This window comes from Ceratotherium simum, chromosome 16, assembly GCF_057802395.1.
Source record: "Ceratotherium simum simum isolate JZ-2026a chromosome 16, ASM5780239v1, whole genome shotgun sequence".
NCBI lineage: Eukaryota > Metazoa > Chordata > Mammalia > Perissodactyla > Rhinocerotidae > Ceratotherium > Ceratotherium simum.
The window spans coordinates 32261255-32282689 of NC_141915.1; the positions used below are offsets into that span (position 1 = coordinate 32261255).

Below are 21435 nucleotides of genomic sequence, written 5' to 3' on the forward strand. Positions count from 1 at the left end.
GCCAAGCCACGGGGCCGGCCCCTGGGTAGTATATTTTTTATTGCAAGTATGTGTTTCTGAAATGAATAACTGTGCCAGTATGTATGTATGCATGCGGGTTTGCATATACAAACATATACATACGTTTTTAATTATTTTTTGCTAAAACTGGAAAATACACATTAAATACTACTATAAATGAAAATATCTTTACTCTTAATCTCATTTCTCCTATTTTGTTAATTGCATCATAGCAGCATCTCAATCACCAAATTACAAAGTCTTGATTGCTCTGACTATTACTGCACATTCTATCATTAAGTTTGGTTTACTTTATACTCATCTTTTACACAGACCCCCTTTCGTATATTTCCATTGCCACTACCCAGTTAAATCTTCCCTTGCTTATTATCAGGACAAGTGCTTCTCAAATTTTAAGGTGCATACGACTCACCTGAGGACTTGTTAAAAACAGATTCTGATTCAGTAGGTCTAGTGTGGCACTAAGTTCCAGGTGTTGCTGACACTGCTGGCCCTGGATCACTTTTTGGGTAGCAAGGATGTACAGTTCTAAATCTGCGCTGTCCAGTGTGGTAGCCACTAGCTATATGTGGCTATTGAGCAACTGGAATATAGCTAGTCAACTGAAGAACTGAATTTTTAATTTCATTTAATTTTAATTAGTTTGCATTTAAGTTTAAAAACTTAAGAAGTATAAAATATTTTTCCATTATACAACTATATTGTTTCGGCAGAACTATATTTCACTTTAATCACTGCATTATTTAAGATATTATTGTTGCATTGTAGTGTTAAACAGGCATGTGAGTCACTTGAGTAGTATCAGACATAACTGATCTGGTTACTGTCAATGAATTACTTTCATTTTTTTTTACACACCAATGTAATAGCGTGTTTATCTCAATATTTTATGCAACAGGACGAGTTACAGTAATATGTATGTAAATCAAAAGTGGTATTTAAAACATTTATTTTTATTAGAATATAATTAAATTATTTTTTCTATTTAAAAAAGTATATATGGGAAAATTTTTAAATTTAAAATGAAGACATATTACTGATACAGAATAAAGTAGAGGTAAATTAGCTAGAAATATAACCAGGACAATAAAAAGAGACTAGAAGAAGGTATGTTGCAAATTTCACGATCAATGTAATAGCAATTTACAAAGCTGCTGTTGTGAAAAAAAATTTTTAAACATATAAAAAGTGAGCAATATTAAGAGACGTTTTTGCAACTGCATGGTGAATTTGTTAAGAAGTTTTCTCTGAACAGTCAAACGAGAACAAATAAAACTAGTTACCTGAAATCAAATGTAAATGTTCCACATTTATAACTCTGGCCAGCCATAAAATGGCTTGGATTTTTACACAAAAGAGAAAACCATTTTTAGATCGAGATGGTAATTTCAGTCATGATAAAGGACTAGAAGAGATATTTTATAAAAAATTAAGTCACAAAATCAATTAAGTCACAAAACAAATGCCTACAGAATACAAGAACTTTCTAGCAATATCAATGATCAATTAATTCAAATTTGAAAAACTACAAGTCCCTTTCTTCAGCTTTAGGTGAGCATGTGATACAGGAGACACTACCCAATTCATATGTCAGGCATGTACTGTCTTAAAGCACTTCCAAATTTATGACAAAAAGTTGACAATTTGCAGCCTAAAAAAATCAAACTTGTGGTATAGATATTTTTAACTCTTTTACATCTTTCAAAGAGTTTCAGTTGGATAATGAAGAAATGTTTTTATCATAATAGATGGTGCTCCAGCTATGTCAAATCAAAAATTCAGATTTATTGACATTTTCAAAAAAGAGACTGATTTTCTCTATTGTTTCATTCCACTATACGATACATATTGAAAATATCTGTGCTCAGTTTTTTGAGGCTGAATGTGTGAAAAATTTCATGGATACAGTTGTCAACATTGTTTAGTATAAATGTGCAAATTCTATGAATCTTCACTAGCTTAGAAGACAATGAATTTAACCGTCCTGTGTTTCTTGCCAATGTTCTTTGGCTGAGTTGGGGAAGAGTTTTACAAAGATTTACTGTACTTTTAACTCCAATTCAAGATTTTCTTAAAACAAAAGGCATACTTGCCTAAAATTCAATAATCAAAGACAAAAAAATGACAATGTAATTTACATTTTCTCATTGACATCACGTTGCACATGAATGAGCTAAATCTGAAGCTCCAAGGAAAGGGAAAGCTTATCTGTGAAGCTGGACAAGTATAAGAATTTATACTGACATGGAAACTTCTCATAATATAAACCAATAATAATGATTTTACATATTTTTCTACCATAAATCAATAGGTAGATTTTAATTACTGATAGTATTATATAAATTAGCTACAAAAGCTTAAAAAAATTAGAGTATGCTTGGTTGATATTGATACATTTAGAGTTGCTTTAAATATATGCAATAATCCTTTGAATTTGAAGTTAATGTTGAGTTGAAAAGAATCAGTGGTATACTTAACTTGAAAAGATATAGTTTTGAAATGATTTTGCTTCAAAGACAAAGTCTTCTAAAAAATACGAAATAGTTTTGTCAATATGGATGTAAATATTAAAAGAAAAAGATTTTTGGTATTCAATTCAGTTACTGGAAACTTTTTAAGTATGTCTGGAACATTTGGGTTTATGAATCTACTTGTTCAACTCTAAACTCCTGTTAAATCTAAACAAGGTCCAGCATTTCCAATGGAAACTTAGTGCACAAATTAAGATGTGCCGTAAGTGTAAAATAATACTGGACTTCAAAGGTACAGTATGAAAAAAGAATGTAAAAATAACTCACTAATGAATTTTTAATATTATTGCATGTTAAAATGATATTTTAAATATATTAGACTAAATTAAATATATTTTAAATAATTTTACTTGTTTCTTTTCACTTTTTAAAAATGTGGCTACTAGAAAATTAACAATACATTGGTGGGTTTCATTACATTTCTATTGGACTGTGCTGGTCTAGACTATTACAAAAGATCCTTAACTGATCTTCTGTTACTTCCCAACCTGCTGTCAGATTACTCTTCTTAAAGTATAGATATTCTTCACTCATTGATCAAATATTTACTGAGTACCTACTCTGTGTTATTGTTCTAAGATAAATCAGAGGACAAACCAAAGACAGCTGCCCTCATGAAGCTTGCTCTCTAGTTGGGGGATACAGATAAAGGACAAAAACACAAGTATGTAATGTGTAAGAAAACAGTCATACCAGAAAGCTTCTCCACACACAGTGATGTTGGAGCGTTGTTGGGTGACGGTGCAGGGAGATCAGAGGGGCTGGAGAACTAGTAGGGGAGTGGAGGGGAGAGGAAAGAGTGGTAGGAGATGAAGTCACTGGGGTAAGAGGAGTGTGGGATGAAGTAGGCTCTGCAGGCTCTGACATTTACTTGTAGGCTTCTACTTGTGAGATTCTGGCTTTTACTCTGAGTGGGTGGAAAGTCTCAGAGAGTTCTAACAAGCTTTAGAAGGATATTTCCGGCTGCTGTGTTCAGATTAGACTGTTACAGCAGTGGGGCAAAGGTAAAACAGGGTGATCTGGTAGGAAGCTATAACTGCAACACAGGTAGCAGGTGACAGTGGCTTAGACCAGTGATGGAAGTGGTGAAAAAAGTGGTCAAGTTCTGCAATATTTTAAAAGCAGGACCAACAAGTCAGATGTGGAGTATGAAGGAAAGCGGGGGGTCAGATTATGGGTGGAGCAAACTGATCATTGTTTTCCTTCGTCAAATACCTTCAATGGCAGTCCACTGTCTAAACTCTCAGATTGGTATTCAAGTGCCTATGTGTTTCGCCCTCAACATCCCCCCAAATGTCATTTCCTAACACTTTCATCTGTCCACGTTTCCCTTATGTTCCTGGGCCTTTAATAATGATAATGATGATGAAGAAGATGACAATAAAATAACACGAATCAAAACTATTACTTTTTAGGAAACTACTATATTCCTGACAGTTTTCGGCTCAAATCTCAAGTCCTATGAACAAATTATAAGACAGATATTATCACATTTGAAGACACAAACATATTAACAAATAACAGTAAAGCAGGCATACAAAAAGAGGGCCTATTTTGACTCTAAAGACAAGACTTTTCCTTTCATACTATGATTTTCATGCTGTATCTTCTGCCTGGAATGCTCTTCCCTTTCTATGTCTAGTCCAGTTCATGTGTCACCTTCTCTATAAAAAGTCTCCTTATCCCCTCAGCGAGAATGAGGATTTCTTCTTCTATTGAATGGTTAAAACAAATCATTTCCACCTCTTTCTCAGCACCTAATATTTCTTCTATTGTTTACAATAATGACCATAATAGTTAACATTTGTGGAGTGAGTACTATGTGCTGTATACATTTACACTATGCATATTACCTTACTTAAGATTTCTTACACTCTTGTGAGGGATCCTATTATCAAACTCATTTTACAGATGAGGAGACTGAGTCTTAGAAAGGTGAATTAATTTGCTTAAGGTCAAAAGCAAGCAAGAGGCCGGGTCAGGGTATAAACCTACTCAGTCTAATTCCAAAGCTCATTATTTACTACACTATTCTTTATGCCAATTCACCTTTCATCATGCAAGATTCTTTCTCCTGTTTATTTTTTTCATCTATGTCCCATTTTTTCCTACCGATTCTTATTAAATTCTGATACAGAGTAGTCTTAGATTATTTATTCATGCAGACTTGACCTTCCTTAATAACAGAAACTAATCCATTCAGAGAAATAAATACAGGAGGGCCTCATGTGGAAAAGGTAGGTATTGCTAGAAAAAGAAAGCAAAACTGTTATTTTTCTTTAGCTTCATGTCTTAATCAACCCTTAATGTAATTATTATTTCATCAAGTATGCTTGATACTCTAAAGTTTTTAAGTTCCAAGCATTTAGGAGAAAAGAACATCTTAATTAAATGTAGAAAAAACTCCACCTTCTAATTTATTCTACACGTAAAAATTAACAAAGAAGATTTATAAATGTCCACTTTCAGGATGCAAAGAAACACGAAAATGTAAAAGGCCTGATCATACAAACTGATCAAGTATTGAAGATACATAACTAAAAAGGCATATCCACCAAAGTACAAAAATACTTAATAAAATGGGGGGTCCAAAAATTGCCCAAAAAATAGAGGACTGTTAAACACTTTTTATTTGGAAATAATTTCAAATATACAGAAGAGTTGCAAGAATAGGAATAGTACAAAGGACATCCTCATACCTTTCGCCCAGATTTACCTAATTCACAGATTCACCCTTTGCGAATGTGTACATGAGTGAGAAATAAAGTATTCTTATAAGCCACTGATATTTAGAGGTTGTTGTTGCTGAGATTTTGCATATTCTCAATCTGTCTCATATATATATATATATATACACACACACACACACACACATAAATGTACACATATAAATATGTATCTATATATAAAACCTACATAGATATATAAATACACACACACACAGACAATTTTTTTCTTAACCATTTGAGGGTAAATTACATACATCATGACTCTTTACCCCTAAAAACTTCAGTATTTCCTAAGTAGAAGAATATTCTCTTATATAACCATAGAATGGTTATCATGTTTAGGATATTTAACAATGATTCAATATTTTTATCTAATCTGCTATCTGTATTGCAACTCTGTCCACTGACCCAATAACATCCTTTACAGTATCTTCCCTCTTCCAGCGCAGGATCCAGGCTAGGGTCAGTACTGTATTTAGTTTTCATGTCTCTTGAGCCTCTTTTAATCTGGAATCTTTTATCATCTTTCTTCTTCTCTTTTTTTATGGCATTGACATTTCTGAAGAATACAACCCATTCTCTCTCTCTCTCTCACACACATATCTCCCCCCCCCACACCTCTTTTTTAAAAAATAAAACTGTCCCTCATTTTGGGTTTATCTGATGCTTCCTCATGGCCAGATGCAGGTTTATACATTGTCAGCCATAATACTACATAGGTGATGTTGTGTCCTTTTCAAGGTGTCACATTTGGAGGCACACATATCCATCTGTTCTTCACTGGTAATGTCAATTTTTAGCACCAGTCAAGGAGTTGTCTGATTTCACTACTGTATAATTACAATTTTTCCCCTTGCAATTAATAAGCAGTTTATAGAGAGCTACTTTACAACCATGTAAATATGTAAATATTCTGCTCTTCATCAAAATTTCTCCCTAGACTTAGCATTTGATGATTCTAGTCTGATCCAGTCTTTACTAAAACAGATGCAAAATGCTGATTTCCTAAATCTGGCAGCCTCTCTGTAGTTACCAGTCAGCACTCAACAGTCTATAAGGAGCAAGAGCCCTCCTTTCTCCCCATTAATTAATCTATTTACTAGTGGCATGGACTCATGAATTACTATTTTTTCAATGGTTTGTAATTCATTACTGTATTTAATTATTTTGGTGCTCAAGTACTTCCAGATTTGGCCAGTGGGAGCCCCTTCAAGCTGGTTCCTGTGACATGTTCTCGTCATTTTGAGCACTTCCTTATTTTCTGGCATAACTTGTTCCAGGCTCATCTTGTACTTATCCTTACCCAGCCCTGAAATCAGTTATTTCTCCAAGAAGCCTGGGTTCCTTTTAGTAGGGAATGGTATGTGGGCACTTAGATATGCTATATGCTCATTGTTATTGGGGTGTCTGCCTCTTGGCTCTTCCAGCTGACAGAGGTAGGCATACATATATACATACACACACATATACACACACATCACATTCACACAAATATATACACACACATACATACATATATCCATGTGCACATGCACATACACATATATATTTTAGAAATGATGCTTTCACAATGATACCTCCAATTCTAGTCCACCCCACAGGATTCTTTCTCGACTTCCTCCATTCTGTTTTGTATGTCTTTGCTTTTTCATTGAGATTCTGGTGCTCAACGACAATCAACACATTTGCTGAGTCCTATAATACATCTTAAAATTGTTTCAGAATTGCTTTGATCATACCTCTAAAACAACTACAAAACAAAACAACAAAACATACTAACAAAGGTTTGGGGTTTGTTTGCAATTCTTTTCCAACTCAACCCCAACCTGTCATACACTGAACATAAATACCGTATTCACAAGTTACTTGAATTGGTGCTTTTGTTTTCCTTTAGTATGGTCATGGTATTCATTTGAAACACAAATGGATTCATTTATTTTAGTTTGCTTGTAGTTTTAAGTTCATTTTCCCTGTCCTATGTTTACTGATTTCTTTATACATTTTTTACATGTGTAGAATATTAACGTGCACCCAAAAGTAAAAATTACATCAAAAGGTATTCTCAGAGGGGTGCCACTCCTGCCTGTATCTTATCCACCCTGTGTCCACCCACATTATAGATAACCAATTTCATTGCTGTGCAGTTTTTCCTTCTTTTGGTTTCTTTTGTAAAGATAAACAGATATATGTTTTAATTTCTCTTGTTTATAAAAGACAGTATACTATATATACTCTTTTCTACTTTGCTATTTTTAGTTGATAAAATCTCCTGGAAGTCACTCCATATTACTTGAGAGATCTTCCTTATTCCTTCCTGCAGCGGCATAGTACTCCATTGTCTGTACATACCATAGTTTATTCAATCAATCACCTATGCTTAGAGATTAAGATGGTTTCCAATATTTTCTAATTACAAATACTACTGCAATAAATACTGTGCCTATGTATTTTAATATTGGAGGTATACCTTGGGGGTAAATTCCTAGAAGTGAGATTGCCAGGTTGAAGGGTAAATGCATACGTATATTTGTTAGAAATGCCAAATTCTCCTTCACAGGGCTGTACCATTTTGCATTACTACCAGCACTATATGAGAACGCCTGTTTCGAAACAGCTTCACCAACAGTGTACTACCAAGTTGTTGAATTTTTGCTAATCTGATGGGTGAGAAATTGTATTGGCATAGTTTTTTTAAAAAATAGCTTTGTCGAGGTATGGTTTATATATAGTAAAATTTACTAACTTTAGAGATATAGTTTGATAACTTTGCTTCTTACATTTAGATCCATAATCCATTCAGAGTTGGTTTTTGAGTATGATATGAGGTAGGGGTTGAGATTCATTTTTTTCTCACACAAATATTCCCTTATTCTAGCACCATGTATTGTTAATGAGCATCTTTTCTCCACTGAATTGTCTTTGAATCTTTTTTGAATATCAAGTGACCATAAGGGTGAGTCAAGCCGTAGAAACAGGAAATTTAGTTCCTCCCAGTTTGTCTGATTATGTTCACTCTCCAATTCCTTTGGTGGTTGTTTATTGCAGAATGCCCAGGTCTTTGAGTTGTCTTCTGTTGGGGGAGGTCCTTTGCCAGCATCTTACTCTATTATTACTAGAAGCTGGAAGTCCTCTCTCAGTGTAGATTCAATTGGTATTTCTCTTATTATGAGAAAGATTGAATACCTTTTCATATGTTTAACATTTTTATAACATTTTGGTGAATTGTCTGTTCATGTCTTTTGCCCATTTTTTTTTTTTTTTTTTTGTGAGGAGGACCAGTCCTGAGCTAACATCCAATGCCAATCCTCCCCTTTTTTGCTGAGGAAGACTCGCCCTGGGCTAACATCCATGCCCATCTTCCTCTACTTTATATGGGACGCCGCCACAGCATGGCTTAACAAGCGGTGCGTCGGTGCGCACCCGGGATCCGAACCGGCGAACCCCGGGCCGCTGCAGCGGAACGTGCGCACTTAACCGCTTGCGCCACCGGGCTGGCCCCTTTTGCCCATTTTTCTATAGAATTTTTGGTTTCTCCTCCACTGTTAAAATTTCTAACTGGTTATTATTTGTGTATATGGATGCAATTGAGTTTTGCATATTAATTTTATATCTTGCTAGCTTGTGAATTTTTCACCGTGTTAGTTTTATCATTGATTCTTTAGGGTTTTCTGGATTACTATTATGTCATCTGCAAACAGAGTTTTCTTTTTTCTTTTCCAATTCATATGTCCCTTGTTTTTCTAATCTAATACCATTTTCTTTTTCTGTGCTATTTTTATCAGGTCTAGGCACCAATGTTACACTTGCCTCAAGAAAAGAATTTGTTAATTTTCTCTGAAATTTTTACACTGAAGCCATTTACATAGTTTTGGGACTAACCCCCAAAGGCTTGGTTCAATTCCCTTGTGAAATCTATCTGGCCTGGTCCTTTTCTGTAGGGTAGTTTCTTGATAACTTTATTTCTTCCATGGAAATTGGTCTGTTAAGCTCTCTATCTCTACTGAGGTCAGTTTTGGTAAACTATATTTTCCTTAAAAAATCTTTTAATAGGTGAGTTAATCCCATTCATGTTAATTAAGATGACTATTATGTTTGGTCTCAAGTCATATTTTGTTGTAATTAATTGTGTACATTATATTTACTGTGTTTCTCTGTTTTGTGTGTCCCTTTTGCTCTTTTTTTTTTTGGTGAGGAAGATTAGCCCTCAGCTAACATCTGTTGCCAATCTTTCTCTCCTTGCTGAGGAAGATCGGCCCTGGGGTAACATCCGTACCCATCTTCCTCCACTTTACATGTGGGATGCCTGCCACAGCATGGCTTGTCCAGCAGTGCATAGGTCTGCGTCCAGGATCCAAACCCGTGAACCCCAGGCTTCCAAAGAAGAATGGCCGAACTTAACAACTACGCCACCGAGCTGGACCCCTTTAGCTTTTTAAGAAAATTTCTTTTGGTATTTAGGAAGGTTCATATTTTCATTCTATAGGTTACCTTTGTATTGTTACTTTTTATAGTGCCTGAAATACTCTCTATTTGTAACTGATCTTTTACTATTTGATGTCAGTTTTAAATGATATTTGATGACTACTACCCTTTACTTATACACAGAATGATTATATTCTGTTTCCTTTTTTTCTCCCTTATCATCTTTTACATAAATTGCATCTTTTGATTTTTGTCAGACATGTAATGTTTACACATTATTCTTTTACCTGTGAACCCACTCTCATTTTAGTGTAAGCTATAAAATAACACGTATGAAATGCTTACTGTTTATCGGCTGGATAAAACTCACCCTCTCCTAGATTCCTCAGGAATACTACATGTGTACAGTGCTCCCTGAATACTGGCACATTCCTAACTGTTTTTCTATGGCCTTGATATCTGAAAGTCAACCTGGCCATATACAATATTCTTGGTTTACACTTACTTTCCTTTAGTTTCTTGAAACTGTTGCTCCACTATTGCCTTACTTTGTATGCTGCGTTGAGAGGGCTGATGCTGGTCTAATTCTATGGTCTTTTTGTATGCTATTCAGTCTTTTCACTTGGAGGCACTGTGCACTTTTTCCTCTATCTTTAAAGTCTAACATAATAGTTTTAACGGATATGTTCTAGAGTTGATCTTTCCAGGTCAAATTTCCCTAGTACATAATAATAGATTCAGGTCGTCTTTTATTTCTGGAAAGTTTTCTTGGATTATAGTTCTAAATATTAGTGCCGTTCAGTTGTTTCGATTTACTTCTTCAAGAAACTCTTTTACTTCTTTATTTCATTGTCATTTTCCTGGTTACTTTTCTGGTTTTCTTTAATGGCTTTTCATTTGACTATATTCTTTCTTGGGCAACTTGTAATTTAGTTTTCATTTCTGATAAAATTTTGTCTTTTCCTTCTATTTCTTTCCTAAGTTCTACTAACTCTCATTTTATTTCTTCCTGTTTTTTGTCAATTTCTATTCTCAGTTTTTTTCCTTCTGATTTGAGGTGTTTTTTCCTTAGTGCCAAATGCTTGCTTGAGGATATTTAGTTGAGTTTGGAGTGTCGTGTTACAGTTTTCTTCAGCTTTGTGGTTGAATTGTTTTGGAGAGGCTTCATCAGAAGGAAAGCTTTAATTCATACTGTCTGATTTTTACATAGTTGTTTTGTAATAATGGGGACAGATTTTTTTTCCTATTCCTTTTTCTTTCATAGAAAGAGTTCCTAGTTCAACAGCACCCTCTTCTGTGCAGTTTCCTTTATGAAGATCATGTTGATGGCCACGGCGGGAACAGATGGAAAGGACTGGTATAACTTGTTTCTCTTTCATTTCTACAAGATCCTTCATTTTCCCCTCTTGTTTCCTTCTTTCCCTTCATTGCCTAGTCTCCAAGGGATACTATCCCATCTCTATTTATTTGATTCTTCCCCAGAAGCAATGATTCTCCAAGGCTGCCACTTCTGGTTGCACACACTTTCTCAAGTCCTGATAACCACCAAATCCTGACCTGTGTTCAGTATTTTGGCCTTAATTGTTGCATTTTCTCTTTCTGGAGGTGATTTTATTTGTACTTCATCTAACTGCTCTCTGCTCTCCCTTCTTCTTTTTCAGAGTCATTTAAGGCTTACTACCTCTGCTTTCTGTATCCCAGGTTTCAGTGACAGGCAAGCTGCAGGATTTTGTTGGGATTTTTTTTACTCTATTTCTATGTACTTTGAAGGTTGTGGTGTTCTCTGTCACAGTCATATTGAAGGTACGGGTCCTGTATGGTTTTATTTGCTCTCTTTGTCTATTTTATGTTTTCTGGGGGGATGATGTTGGGGAGATTCAAAATGGTGATTGCCATTGGTCTCTAGCAACATTCTCTTAACTTTCTACTCTTATTAATATTTCATTTGCTTGTTATTTGTATATCTATTTCATGATAATATCATTGTATTTGTTTTGTTGTAAGCTACCTAAAATTCTTTGAAGAAGGATGCAGAGTAAAAGTATATTTTTACTTGTTATTACTAAAAAATAAAAGTAAAAAATGCTCTGCCTTGTTTTTTTTTTCTTGTTTTGTTTTTTCTTTAATAAAAGTAGTACGAGTAACAGATGAAAAGGGAAAAAGAAAAGAAAAGAGAAAGAAAAAAGCATAGAAAAGCAATGAGATTGATGGTTTCAGTCACTGGTTATCTGATTTTGAAAGCTATTTCAAAGAGAAGTTTTAACATTTCTTTGAGCAATAGTAGCAAGACTTCAGCCCAGGTACAGCCTCTGGAAGTGATTGCTTTTAAGATCTATGCCATTTTATACTATATTATTGACATCTGTAATCTCTGGGATATCATACAGCATCGTTGCTTTGCAATTATACCTCATATGTTTACACACACATACACAATAGGCTTTCACTTGTTTGCACTTACTTGTTTCACATTCTGGAGTTCTTCTGTCAACTGTTTCCTTTGCCTTTCTGATTCAAATAATTTTTCCTATATTTAAAAACCACTGAATTAATAACTTGTTATGAAGGTATCAATGAGTATCATTTTTAGGGCGTTGTTTCAAAGCTACAAAATTCCCCAAACACCCAATTGTTACAATCTGAAAATGTAGTTCTCGGTCACTTTTCTGGCTTTCTACATACCATTTAAAAATAATTAGTTATTTACAGTATAATTGTGATGTAAATATGCTTTTTTTACTTTAGCCATTTTGTAAAATCTCAAAATCGGAGGCTCAAAATAAGTCAATCAAAATCAAAACGTGTAAATATTAACTAAATTTTGGGTAATGGCTATCATTGCCAAAGAGCTTCCAAATTGAAGAGCATTATTATTACAAATTAGAAGCCTCGCTTATCATTCTAAAGAGGACACATGAAACTGGGTTGATTACAATTTTCTTAATTTAGCTTTTCCTTGGAAGATTATCCATAAAAGTGAAGCTATGACTGGCGTAACCAATATATGAAATAATAGTTATTAAGATAGAATAATATTATGCATGGAAATCAAATATTATCATCTTTGAACTTAAGTTAAGCATATACCCTAAAATGTTCAATTTTGTTAAGTATATCATAAATAAGTCTACATTTTATTGACCAAATCAGAAATACTAAGAGTAATTTAAGAGCCATTTTACTATAAACTTGAGCAGAGGAATTGCTTGAAGACTAAATTGATTGGTAAATATTCAAGGCAACATTGCAATGTTTATAAGAAGTGATCTGCTTTCCAGTGTATTTCAGCTCATTCTTGCCTAAGAGATGAAATGAAGGTATATGAAGGTGACTATAATAGAGCAATCTAATGAGTCTGCCACAGACCAGGAACCAAGAAACTGCTGGCTCTCATGCTTTTATGCTCTGGCAAGTGACCTTCACTCTGTGTCCTAGTTTTTTGCATCTATAAATGAAAAATACATCTACTTTCATTGAGATTTGCAAAGCACTAGCAATGTGAACTCTGAAGAAAGGCTTTAAGTTAAAGCCTACAGTACTTTTAAAAATCATTCTTGCAAAATAAAAATTAGCTATTGGCACACAATTATCTTGGTTTCATTTTTATTTGTACCTCAGATCAGACATGAAGAATACAGATGTCACAGGATAATGGGAAGCAATGAGAGACCATCTACAGACTCTGTATACTTCATGTAACAAACAACATTCTGTTATTCTTCTGTGTGTGTATAAGACAAGGAGAAAAAGTGAAAGTACAAACATTATCTCAAATGAAATATTTATTGCTTTGTACACTCTTTTATATAGCTAAGCAAGTGGTTCTCAGCCAAATGATAGGTTTTTAGGTAAAGGAAATTATAAAATACAGAATACGTTTTATCTGGGATTTCAGGTTTTGTCGCATTAGGATATGTTCAGTTACATTTCATAAACTTTAAATGTGAATCCTGATCTACTGAACAGCTCCTCAGAGAAGCCTTCTTTAAATGTTACATGAATTCAGTTTTAAATTAAAATTCTAATAATTAATACTGATATTCGAATAAAAAACTGAAATATATCACTAAATTTAACAATGATAAACATTAAGGAAATGAAAAAGATCTCAGAAACTCTGAAAATTCTGATGAACCATGAGATTTAATTGTTATGCAGAGATAGATGACATAAAAATGCTATTTTACCAAGGTAACCAACACTTCGAGATTTTTTCGAAGAGAATATGAGGAAACTATTGTCAATTTATTTTTAAAACTAAATTTATATTTTTCATCCTAACTCTTCTTATACAAAAAAATGTGGAAAGATAGTGCTTTCAAAGTTGTAAAAAGAAGTATATAAAAAATTCCTTTAGTAATAAAATGCTCATATACATTTGGAAGGAACATGAATTGGTGAAGCCTTTTGAAAGGGAATTTGGTAACATGTATAAAATTGAATGTACCCAAATCTTCTGATAAAGCAATTCCACTTTCAGAAGTTTATTCAATTTGTACTTTTACAATTGTTTAATTGCCCAAAGATACATCTACAAAGCTATTTATGATGGAATTATTTTTTATTTTATTTTTTGCTTGAGGAAGGTTAGCCATGAGCTAATATCTGTGCCAATCCTCCTCTACTTTGTATGTGGGTCACCGCCACAGCATGGCTGACAAGTGGTGTAGGTCCGCGCCCCCAGGATCTGAACCTCTGATCCCAGAGGGCAGAAGTGGAGCTTGCCGAACTCAACCACTATGCCATGGGGCCAGCCCTTGTAATTATTTTTAATAATGGAAAATTGAAAACAGCCTAAATATCCATCAACAAGGAACTGGCTAAATAATGTAGGACAGAACCATTTAATGATAGGAGAGCCGTTAAGAAGAATATGACAGATCTGTATATATTAATCTAAAAAGTAGCCCAAGATATAACCCTAGTTGTAAAAAAGTGTACAATGTATGAAGTGATTTATGTAAAAGTTAAAATACATATACATATTTATTTTTAAAAATATGATTGCCTATACAGTATAGAGAAACTCTTTGAAAGGATAAACAAGATATGCTTAACAGTGGCTTCCTCTAGAGGTTGGAATTTAAAAAGTAAGGTAACAAGGAAATGTCTTTCTTTTTTTTAGGTATAAAGATTTTGCTTAAATGAAAATTAAATAAATAAACAATAGAATTTGTCTTATTTTAGAAAATAATTAAAAATAATTTAAAAATATATTCCTACAGTGAATTAACAGTATATCAAGTAGTTACACTGCTTTTCTTGAAGATTTGGAAAATATAACGGCTTTCCCTAAAAATTAAGATATAATTGAAATTCAATATTCTACTAAAAACAGAATGAAAATATATAAAGAGAATCAAAATCTTAAAGTATACATGGGATATACTGTGTGTTTTTCTTCCCTTAAATCATATTGCCTTAATTCCAAATTATTTTAGCAAAAACACGATGCCCCTGAAGCATGCCCGTGAACATGGGAGAAAATGTATTTCCCAATGAACATCTGAGGACCCAAAACTGTCATGGCTTGCTTTGTTGGCTCCTCATCCTTGCCACCAATGTGAGTAAAAAAGGGGTGAGAAGTAGCCAGATCAGAAGGTTTGAGCAAAACTCACTATTACACTGAATCTTACATGGATATTATGAAATATGAATAATAAATGTATGAACTAAAAAATTAACTCTTCTAATTGAAGAAATATTCAAATTTCAAATCACTTGATATTAATATTCAATATCAATTATTAGATATTAATATGAAGTTATTTAATATTAATATTCTTTACTTAAAAATAAAACTAAGCCCCAATACATCAGAGTTCAACACAAGATAATTCTCCTTCTTTCTTTTTTCTAAAGAAAATGTAAGGAGGCTAAATTGGAGATTACCTTAAGTGTGTTCACTTCTTCTAAGGCATCATTTCTTTCACGCTTAAGCCTTTCCATTTCATCTGATTCTAAGGAATCACAGGGAACAAGCTGTCAACATTAAAATACAAGAGAAAAGTTATGCATTAGACATTAATTATGAGAACTAACAGAAAAATCCTTTTTGAGGAGTCTTAGGCTTTTGCATTCCAATAACAAAATTCAGTTTCTTACTTTGGAGTCATTTGATTAGATAAAAGAGAATATTAAAGTAACCTGGGGTAACTTCATTCATTTAAGCTTAACCTTACATTGCTGTTACTTATAACAGAATTTAGATGATTATAAGATATATGTACTCTTTTGTCATCTTTATGATTCTTAACAACATAATTTTCCTTAAAAGTCCAAATTCCAAGACTGTGTTTATAATGTCAAAAAGACTTTATGAGTTATCAACATAAACTACTCCCTAAAGACATCCACTCCAAGTACATGGTATCTAGGGCTAACAAAATGCTGGACATTATCAACCAAGATAGTTTACGTGAACCCAGTAAAGTATATTAATCGATTACGTGTCTTGTTTTAACTAAACAAAATGTAATGTAACAGCCAAACAGCTTAAAGTGATTTCTGCACAGAAACTGTGCCTTGAAGATAATATTAATAATTCATGCACAAGTGAGTAACAACAACAGAAAATAGCAGAGATGTCAATTTCTCCTACTTCTAGCATGATCTCTTTGACAGTTAATTACAAGGTAAAAAACAATGAGAATTTTATCAGAGATAAAAATCCAAGTCTAATTACAGCTATTTCTATGTAGAAGTTATAATAGAACTAAAAATAAAGTATAAAAAATATAATTTAAAGGATTAAGTAGAGAAAGAGATTGCTATATAAGTATGGGCTTAAAGCAGTGACCTTCAGATAGGAGAGGCGAATGCAGAGTAGGAAAAGATAATACAAATAATTAAGAATATCAGTCATTTATTGGGAACTTAGTATGTGCAGACGCTGCTAAGGACCATATATATTCAATATTAAATCCTTACTATAACCTTGTCTCCATTTTACAGATGAGACTAAAAGGTTAGTAACTTGCCTAAGGTTTCACAGCTAATAAATAGTTTTTCCAAGATTCCCACAGAGGTCTGACGTTAGTCTGTGATTTTTACTAACCACTAAACAAAAATCATGGTGGAATGGAGATGATAAACTCAGATTTGATTTCCATATCCTAGAATAACAGAAGTAGGAGTCATTCCTCAAGTTTTGGGAGAAATATTTTTCCTAAACATTATTGGCTCCTTCTGTCCTGACACATTTGCTTTGGTGTATTTATGGTCATCGCCCATAATTTACACACTCTCATTTCTTCATCTGTCTCTGTTATTCTACTCTTTCTTAAGTACTCAACACACAGACTCATAGAATTCATTCTTATACTGTTCTAGATTAGTTTTTAACACATTTTCAAATATAATATTTCACAAAGTGTGTTCCAAAGGATATTAGCTAGTCTTGTGCAAAAGCAAACCTGGGTGGTGAAGATGGTGGTAGTGGTCCCTGTGGTCAGATAAGCTTGAGAAATGTAGGATTTAGAAAAAATTAACTTTCTTTCCTGCAGGGCTCCCAACAGCCTTAATATGCTAATAAGCATCTTGAATATCCCAAAAGGAAATATAATCTAATAACTTGTTGCATTTCCTCAAGTTACCTGACCATACTATACCTTCCCCCTCCTTTATTTATTTTGTAGCATCTCAAGGGACTAAGTCTGCAAAGTACATTCTGGGAAACATTGCTACTCAACATTCAGATGGGCTTATTCTATCTTGTTATCCTAAGAAGTGAAATGAAGGGGATTCAAACGTTTAAATAAGAATTTAGATAACAGAGCTATAATAATTTACTAGGAGAAACTATGGATTGGGATTTCAGAGATGTAATCATAAACTTCTAAGCTTAAAACATGGAGGAAAATGATGCGTAAAAGAATCTATGGTGCCATTTTGGGAGGCAAAACACTAGACTGAACAGTCATAGAACAAAACATGACTTAAAAAAAAAACGTTTTATAATCCTATTGCTATTTTAAGCTAAGCAGTAAAAACTTATAGCCAGGGAACTGGCCACAGATATCACTTGTGAATTCTTTGAAAAGCCCCTTGGTGCTCAGCGACTTTTTAAAATAGTTCAAATATGCTTCAACTAAGCAAGCAGCAAATGAAATGAATTGCTGCTGTTTAACATCAATGATTTCAGACAGATACCTGTTTTCTAATTTACCTCCAACTCTTGGACTTTATCCTCCTTACCTTCTTACATCCCTTTCCTGCCTGGCTCCCATATCATTTGTGACCCTCAGGCCCCCTGACCTCTGCAATACCTGGTAAACGACATTGTAAACCATTTCCACTCTGTTTTCTCAGGTGTCCTGTGGAGATACCAAGAGACACTGTAGGAGGTCATTGGACTATGCTGTCTACGTCTGACCTCAACTATCCCTTCACTGTTGCTCCACGATCATCATTTTTAAGTTATTTTACTTGTATCAATTGTGGATAGCCACCATTCCACTGGCCACATTCCCAACCTCAATTCATCGTAAACAGAACAAAACAACAACCTCTGTTTCAGTCTAATTTTATCGATAAAATTACCCATTCGATTACCTCCTTTCCTTAAAATTTCTGTGTATTCCCTTATTTTTCTCCTTCCATTTCCCCTGCTCACTCTTTTTACTTTTTATAATCTGATTTACACAACTTTCCTCCCATCCCCACATTTCAAAAATAATTCCTTGCAGTGTCACCCATAAACCTGCTATTTGGCAAAATAAATGCCCCCTACCAACTTTCTTAACCTCTTTGTTACATATAACATTGCTCAAGCCATTTGTTCTTGAAACTTTCTCTTCCCTAGGTTTTGATATCCCACTATCTCACCTACCCATCAGAATATTTAAGCTGTTGTTAGTGACTTAATTTAATTTTTACTCCTTAAATGGGGGTAGGGGGAGGCTCCTCAAATTTTGTCCCTTTCCCTCTTTTTTCTACAAACTCTCCCTGAGTGATGATGTTCACTGCCATGCTTCAACTATCACCTTCCAGATCATTCCCAAACCCCTCTCCTGGTGTCCATTCCTTATTTCCAATGGGCTTTTGGTCACCTGTCAGCATCTCAAACTTACTCTCTCTAAGACACAACCCATTATCTTCTCCACCTTTCTTACTTCCCTATTCCTATTAACGGTCCCATCACATCATTAACCATCCTAATTAAAACTCTCGAGTTACCTTTAACTCATTCTCTCTTGGTTCTTATATCTAAATGCAAGTCTTATTGATGATATACTTGTTGCTGTTGTTATTTTTGGTAAATATTGTAGATCTGTCTCTCCATTCGTTTCCATTCTCCTCACCCTGACCATAGTTTAGTTATTATTCTATATTGGGACTCTTTCCTTTGTTGCCTCTCTAGACTACCTACAACTGGTTTTATTCCCTTCCAAGATAACCAACACTATTATAAGATTACCATTTCTAAAATATCACTTTGATCATGTCACTAATTTCCTTAATGGCTCCTCAGTGACTACTGAGTAAAGTATAAATTTTAATATTTACCCTTGCAGGCCTAACTTCCTTCACTGACCTGCATGTACTAGATTATCTTTTTAAAAAAGTAGATTACTCTCTGCTTACCATCACATTTTATATATATTTTTGTTCATGCTAATACTCTTACGCTCTCTGTTCACCTCTTGAGCAAATAAAATCCTATTGATCATTCAAAACTCACTCAAATGCCAACTCTGTTATGAATGTTCTCTGAATGTTCTAAGCTCTATTATCACTATGGCCTTATCACATAATGCACTTTTAATATAATTATTTGTGTACATGACTTTTCTTACACTATACCCTAAGTTCCTTGAGGGACAGGCTCGAGTTTTATTTACCTTAATAACATGTGCCAGAGCACCTAACACGATGCCATGCACATTACAGTTCTTCAATATATATTTAATGTTTTACAGACGAGTATATAGTGATGTGGCTATAAAGCATTCACTGCTAAACATAGTGAAAACACCATTTATATTATAACTCAGTATAAGTAAAACATTACTTTCTTTAAAGACTTTTTTTATGGAGGTAACATTGGTTTATAACATTATATAAATTTCAGGTATACATCATTATATTTTGATTTCTGTGCAGACTACATCATGTTCACCACCCAAAGACTACCATCCATCACCATACACATGTGCCCTGACACCCCTTTCACCCTCCCCACCTTCTCCTCTGGTAACCACCAATCTCTGTATCTCTGTGTCTCTGTATCTATGTGTTTGGTTGTTGTTTTCATTGTCTACCTATGAGTGAGATCATATAGTATTTGACTTCCTCCATCTGACTTATTTCACTTAGCATAATACTCTCAAGGTCCATCCATGTTGTCTCAAATGGCAAGATTTCATCTTTTGTTTTATAGCTGACTAGTATTCCATTGTGTATATATACCACCTCTTCTTTACCCATTCATCCCTTGATGAGCACTTAGGTTGTTTCCAAGTCTAGGCTATTGTGAATAATGCTACAATGAACATAGGGGTGCATATATCTTTAAGCATTCGTGTTTTCATGTTCTTTGGATAAATACCCAGCAGTGGAATAGCTGGGTACTCACTCTTACTATATATATTTTCCATTCTATTCTATTTCACTTGTTAAAATGATGATTGCAATCCACTAAATTGATTTAGCAAGAATCCAAATTGTGAAAAGTCTACATTAGGGAATTTACAGTGTTCTCTCTGTAATTTTAAGATAATCCATTTATGACACTTGATTAGTGTGGAAAACCCATCATATTATGATGGACTATAGTCTGCTGTTGCTAAGTTTAGAATACTGCTAATGTAGGCTCCAACCTTGCCTTTTCTGTGTGTAACACCGTGCCAGTAGCAGGTGCAGCACTGTGTGAATTTTTTAATATAGCAGTGATGATTAGAATCACAGTAAGATATTTATATTTTTGGTTCTAAATGCCACATTATTCCAAAACCAAAAGTTTTTTGTCAACTAAACAAAAGTAGGACTGACTTACACTGACTCAGCAATTCTTATTTCTTAAAAGAAGCATCTTAAGAAATCTTACGAGTCAGACAAAATAATGAGCAAAAGAAGCTAGTTACAAAAGAGTACATACTGTATGTTACTATGAAGTTCAAGAACAGGCCAAAGTAATCTAAGCTGATATAAGACAGAATAGTGGTTCCACTGTAAAGGTGGGAGTGGTAGCTGAGTGGGAAGTTGGCATGAAGGAGCCTTTTGAGTGATGATTACACAGGAGATACTAACAGAAATTCATCAAATCATACACTTGAGATTTTTGTGCTTTACTGTGTGTCCATTATACTTGGGCAAAAATATTTTTAAAAAATGAGTTAAGAAAGAGACAAGCCAAAAAAAAGGAAACATATGAGTAAAAAACAAGCATCCCTAACAGATGGATTATAAAATCTGACTCTGTTGTTGGTGACGAGATAGTTGAGGGGGTAACCAGAGTGGAATTTCCCCACCTTCACAGACTGTCAGCATCCTCAACCACAGATCAACTGATATACTCAGATGAGGCACTATACTGCTTTTTAACTCAAAAAAAATTGGGAATTATACTAAAAAATAATGCAATATTTTTGATTTGTTTCTGGTGAGTAGCTTTATCAACAGTGATTTTTACAGTGTTTTTCAAACTGTGGTACAGGACCCATTAGTGAATTGTAAGACCAAACATTTAATGAAATAGAACTGAATATTCAATAAGAGTGCAATGATGTAGC

At 34.0% G+C, this 21435-nt stretch overlaps 1 protein-coding gene across 8 annotated transcripts in view; it reads right to left on the reverse strand.

Annotated features, from left to right (window-relative positions):
• The window catches only part of STXBP4 (syntaxin binding protein 4), a 157752-nt gene that overhangs the window by 86516 nt on the left and 49801 nt on the right, over positions 1-21435 (reverse strand). For all 8 annotated transcript variants that reach the window (XR_015554701.1, XM_004434744.3, XM_087440954.1 and 5 more), the window contains 2 exons: positions 15596-15685; positions 12165-12230 (listed from right to left, as the gene is read on the reverse strand). Coding sequence is in view for 7 of the 8 variants with exons in the window: in XM_004434744.3 (XP_004434801.1) it covers positions 12165-12230; positions 15596-15685 (156 nt within the window). In the remaining variant the exon portion in view is untranslated. The remainder of the gene's footprint in view (positions 1-12164; positions 12231-15595; positions 15686-21435) is intronic.